Raw genomic sequence first — 6,000 nt, forward strand, 5'->3', positions numbered from 1 at the left:
GGAGGCCATTCAGCCATTTGTTTCTATGCTGGCCCTTTGCTCGAGCAAATCCAAACCGAATCCCACGCCCGTGCCATAGTTCCTGTGTCCTCTTATACGTCTAATCTTTACCTGCCTTTCCCTTAAAAGATGCAATGTGTTTTACCTTAACTGTTTGCTGTGGCTAATTGTTCAATAATCCGACGATAATGTGCCTGATTATCTCCAAACCTCTCCCTTCACTCTCTTGGCCACATTCTGAAATTAACGACTCGTTACTGACTTCCCACCTATCAGCTCTGCCCTTGCCAAAGCCCACTGGCAACTCTCATCCTTGTCTGCCATTGCCTCCACTACGACATTCCAACCTTGCCCTGAATGTGGACCACCGGGACCCTTCTCTCTGCTGACCCTGATTCGATGTGTGTTTTCTCACCCTCCCTGAAGCCTCCCTCCAACCTCATTTTTCCATTGCGTTTGCGTGAGCTCAGAGTCAGGCAGTGGAGAATGGGGGTGAGAAAAATATCAGCCATGATTAAATGGCGGAGCAGACTCGATGGGCCGAGTGGCTCCTATGTCTTATGGTCTTATGGAGATCTGTGAGCTGAATGTTCAGTACTGAGATGGTTAATGAAATGTTCGAAATGGTTGTGTGTGTGCATCGAGGTTAGTTATGACCTTTGTTTTGCTGCATTGTTATTATTTGTAAGCTCCTGGGCAATGTAACATTTCTCAGGACAGTTAGTGATGGGGTTTTGTTCTGGTTCAATGGTGTTCACATTTTCTGCTATAGGTTGAGGCTGAAACCATTTCTAGCCATAAAGGCTATCCAATGACATTTCTTGGTGCATTACATATGCACCAAAAAGGTTCAGCCTGCGAACTGTGCTGGGTTACAAAACCTCAGCCACAATGGCAGTTCAGCTGCGCAAGTAGACTTCAATGCACCACAGACTGGGAATAATTAACCAGGTTTTATCCGATGGACAGTGGTCCCTGATGGAAAACACATGAGTCTGACAATCAGTGAGGACAGAATACTTTCCACAATCAAAATTGTCCACTCACATCAGAAATGGAGATTTGAATACGCCACTAGAGGGTGCTTGCAAGAGTGAGCTTCCAGAGAGGAGGAGAGAAGAAAAGGATAAATGAACTTTGTGAGAAGTCTGATTCTCTTTCCTCTAAAGTATAAATGATAATCTGTCTTCCCTTACTGCCCTCAGTGTTCGATTGCATTGAGCAATATGCTCCAGGTTTCAAGGCCTCCGTGATTGGACGTGATATCTTGACACCACCAGACCTGGAGAAAGTGTTTGGCTTAACTGGAGGGGTTAGTATTAGCGCGGTAACAGAAGTTGATTAAACTTAACAACCGGTACATTGAAAAGGATGAAGTGACTCATTAGCCTTGGACAGTTTTCACTTCCTGTGGTATTGCACTCATTAAGAAGTTTGGGAAAAATCATTCTCTTCAGTCTTTCCTCGTCATTCAAACCTTTAAGATTGGAGATCACCCAATTTCTAATCTCACACCCACTTCCAGGGTTTTAATGTCCCCCTGTTTTGCCTGGATTGAACTCTACTCTGTACTCGAGGCATACCCTGACCAGATTGTACAGTTGTGACTTGCATTCCACCGTTTCAGCTGTATGCTTCAACATTCTACTGGCTTCATTGAAACAAATTTCTTTGAAATTATTTCGCTTGGGCACCTCAGCAGGTAAATCCATCCATCCCGTCTCTCACCTCTTCCTTTGCTTTTGGCCATACACCAGAGGAAACTGATGCTCCAAAGTCACCTTCTGCCTGAGTTTGGCCATTGACCCCTCAAAAGAAGACTGAAACATCTTGGAGATCTTTTCGTTTCGTTTCTCAGTGGGTAATGATGTCTGGGGGGGGGGGGGGGGGGGGGAAGGGCTTGGATTGATGTCAGTGAAAGCCATTTAATAATAATATAATAAGAATATTTAATATTGTCACAAATAGGCTTACATTAACACTACAATGAAGTTACTGTGAAAATCCCCTCGTCGCCACATTCCGGCGCCTGTTCGGGTCCACTGAGGGAGAATTCAGAATGTTCAATTCACCTAACAGCCCGTCTTTCGGGACTTGTGGGAGGAAACCGGAGCACCCGGAGGAAACCCACACAGCCAGGGACAGACAGTGACCCAAGCTGGGAATCGAACCTGGGACCCTGGCTCTGTGAAGCAACAGTGCTAACCACTGTGCCGCCATTTGTCCACCCTATTTAATATGACTACACACAGTTCTCAGCTTTACAATGTTTGAGTTCGGACAAACATTTATAAATTAACAATGTTTATAAATTGACACCCCATTTTGACTTTATAATGTCGGTCTCGACTTGACAACAGCAGGTTCCTGCGGGCGCATTGACATCCTGCATCACCTGTCGTAAAACTGGACAGGTTGAACCGTCTTTATCAGGTCGGAAACAGTGTGCTTTATTCTGTTAATTTGTTTTGAAATGAAATGAAAATCGCTTATTGTCACAAGTAGGCTTCAATGAAGTTACTGTGAAAAGCCCCTAGTCGCCACATTCCGGCGCCTGTCCGGGGAGGCTGGTACGGGAATTGAACCGTGCTGCTGGCCTGCTTTCAAAGCCAGATTTAGCCCTGTGCCATCACAACTGTTGCGATTTCAATGCATTTATACACTTATGTTGTATTTAATATGAGCACAGACTCACAGAAGTTCAAGGTTAAGCAGGCAACAGCAGGTGTTGAGATCAAAGCTAACAATTTAAACTGAAACAAAGGGATGGTTGTCATAGACAACCCGGCCTCAATGATTAGGCCCTGGCTTCTGTGGTTAAGTCCTATTTGGTCCAATCCTGGTCACCATCTCTAAGGGAGGATCTTAAGGCCTTCGGGAAGATGCTGAGGATATTTGCAAGGGATATGCATAAAACCTACAAACATAAGTGTTCCATCCTGTAACATGCCTCTTACTGCATTACACTTTTATATCACTCCCAAAAGACAGTGCTTACAAATAGATAGCTATTTACAATTTGTGATATTTTCTTGCAGAATATTTTCCATGGAGCAATGTCACTTGACCAGCTGTACTTGACACGACCTTTGCCCTCTTATTCGAACTATAGATCACCTGTCAAAGGCCTGTACCTGTGTGGAAGTGGAGCTCATCCAGGTAATTAGCTAATTAATGGTTCATTAAAAATAATGAACTCTGGACTTACCCACGGACTCAAAGGGTTTGCACAGCGAGCAGCCTAATATGCTGGAAGCCCTCCAGAGGTTAGGCAGTGGTGGAGGGCTGGGCAGGGGGCTGGGCGGAGGGAGGGAAGGGGTGAGGGAAGGAGCAAGGGACATATAATGGCACTGCTATCGCTAAACCCCCCACTATCAACATGCTGGGGATTACCATTGCTATGGCGCAGCAGATGGTAAGCGCCAGTCTGCCCAAATCCCAAAGGGAAACTTGAACAAGCTGCCACAACAATTTGCACTTTGTGTATTATGAGGAGTTATCTGAAGACAAGATATTCTGAAGCAAACACTGAGACATTGGGGGCAATTATCCGCTGCACTGCATCCGGTTCAAATCACCCTATGTTGGGAAAATACAGGGAGAACCCTGAAATGGGATTTGCACCGGGCTCCAAACAGTGCGTGAGGTTCCCGGGACCTCCCAGCAAACCTCGCCTGGGCAACTTGGAGCAGATGGTATTCCCATGTGCTCGCTGTCATTACCCTGTCCGATGCTGAAAATTGCAGGTTTAGAAGGTGCTGTGAAAACAGGATCAGGGTCAGCAATGATGCCTTGCATGTTGAATAGGCTGTTTGTTAACAATTGATTGGTGACTGTCCCCTATTTCTTTCATCAGGCGGTGGAGTGATGGGATCAGCAGGGCGTAATGCTGCACACGTCGTCATAGCTGACCTGAAACGGTCTTAGCAAACCCTCGTGCGAGGATCCTGGCTTTGAGCGCACGTCAAAGAATATGCTCATGCACTCTGACTGCTCTGTGTTTGGAATGATAATTAGCTCATAAAACACTTTATTAAATTAATATCCGTTCAAAGAATCATAGAATAGTAATAGCAGAAAAGCAGGCCATTTGGCCCAGTGAGGCCTGTCCTGGCACTCTTGAGGAACGATTCAGTTAGTCCCCACATCGGCAGCACGGTAGCATTGTGGATAGCACAATTGCTTCACAGCTCCAGGGTCCCAGGTTCGATTCCGGCTTGGGTCACTGTCTGTGCGGAGTCTGCACATCCTCCCCGTGTGTGCGTGGGTTTCCTCCGGGTGCTCCGGTTTCCTCCCACAGTCCAAAGATGTGCAGGTTAGGTGGATTGGCCATGATAAATTGCCCTTAGTGTCCAAAATTGCCCTTAGTGTTGGGTGGGGTTACTGGGTTATGGGGATAGGGTGGAGGTGTTGACCTTGGGTAGGGTGCTCTTTCCAAGAGCTGGTGCAGACTCGATGGGCCGAATGGCCTCCTTCTACACTGTAAATTCTATGATAATCTATGAATCCACACTCTTTCCTGATATTCCTGCAATTTTTTTTTCTTAAAGCATTTATCCAATTCCACTTTGAAGGCTACTACTGAATCTCTATTCATCACCTTATTGGGCAGTGCATTCCAGATTCCATTCACTCACTGTGCAAAACTTGCTATGTTGCTTGATTTTTAACTAAAGTTAAGAACACCTTCTAATTGTCACATTGGTTGAATGTTATCATCTGTGAATGAAGAATGTAAATCCAAAGACAACAGAGAAAATTACCTTTGGGGCTTTTCCAATGTGTCATTAAAAGCTTTGATAAAAATGTGCTGGGGTAGTGTCGGGATCGGGAACCTGGATACGGATGAAGTCAAAATCATGCAGGGGGTCTGGAATGCAGGCGCTAGCGAAGGCCTAATCCCGTTCGCACCGGTGAAATATTCAGCAAATACGGTGGTTGAAATTTGGGCTCTGGAATTAGTCGAGTTAAAGACAATTTGCCAAGCGTATGTTTAAAATGCCAGCAAAAATCTGAGGCGTCAACTGCCCATTGATATTTTATCCGTTTGAGTTTTAACTTACGCTCCTTTATTGTAAAATTATATTTTAAAAGTTGCATCCTTGACTATATATGATTGCCTCTTAATGTCAAACAGGTTTTACAAGGCACTTCAGGATTGCCAGCGATTGATGCAGTCTCTTTGAGATATGTGAATTAATGCTTAAAGTCCTACTGCCAATTGTTCTCAAAGTATTGGGAAAATACTGGGTTATAAGTTACATTTTAGGACAGGGGATGTTGTCAGTTGCTTTGATGTTCAGTTCAATAAAGGGGACCAGGTGATGCTGTCTTCAGTGCGAAGGTAGTGTATCATTGACAGTAACCCTAACCTGACCAGCATGTCAGGACTTTTCGCGGCCTGAGACTGTCAGGTACAAGCCTTCGACAGTGAAACCAACTCGAGGAATATTCTCACAATGGGAGATTGGCATAATCAAATGTTGTTGTTCTGGACTCTATGGCCCAGATTTTCAACATGACTGAGGGTCTCGCCGTTGTTGCAAAAACCAGAAATGGCTGAAAATGCCCAGTCCTTCCCCAGAACCTGACATTTCCCATGTTTACGGGGAATGGGGCTGGAGTTGGGTCAGGATTCGGACATGCGGGATTCACAGGGGCAGCTGGACATTTCAATCAGCAGCTGTCTCCGCTCAAGTGGGATTTTGGAAGAACTGGAATGTGGAATCTTGAAATGCGCGGATCGGAACAGGCAAGAGGAGGTCTCAACTTGGTGGATTCTTATGGATAGCCAGAGGTAGCCCTTTCGATAGAGTTCCAGGAAACCTTAGGGAGAGACAAGGCACGCTCTAGAATTGTTAAAAGTGAACATAATTCTACATTTTCTTTTAAGCACATACTCATTGGAACTGACAAGATGCAAAAAGAAGTGTACAGTTGTTAAATCTGTCAAAGCTGCCCAGGAGGTTTCCAACCTGGCATGGAACTGTCCAATGATAC

At 45.2% G+C, this 6,000-nt stretch overlaps 1 protein-coding gene across 2 annotated transcripts in view; it reads left to right on the forward strand.

Moving 5' to 3' along the window:
• The window catches only part of pyroxd2 (pyridine nucleotide-disulphide oxidoreductase domain 2), a 53,310-nt gene extending 47,978 nt beyond the window's left edge, over positions 1-5,332 (forward strand). For both annotated transcript variants that reach the window (XM_072479617.1, XM_072479618.1), the window contains 3 exons: positions 1,206-1,312; positions 3,039-3,159; positions 3,857-5,332. In XM_072479617.1, coding sequence (XP_072335718.1) covers positions 1,206-1,312; positions 3,039-3,159; positions 3,857-3,927 — 299 coding nt within the window. In that variant the 3' untranslated portion in view covers positions 3,928-5,332. The remainder of the gene's footprint in view (positions 1-1,205; positions 1,313-3,038; positions 3,160-3,856) is intronic.
• Positions 5,333-6,000: the final 668 nt, after the last annotated feature.

The sequence above is a fragment of the Scyliorhinus torazame genome, chromosome 16, assembly GCF_047496885.1.
Source record: "Scyliorhinus torazame isolate Kashiwa2021f chromosome 16, sScyTor2.1, whole genome shotgun sequence".
Classification (NCBI taxonomy): domain Eukaryota; kingdom Metazoa; phylum Chordata; class Chondrichthyes; order Carcharhiniformes; family Scyliorhinidae; genus Scyliorhinus; species Scyliorhinus torazame.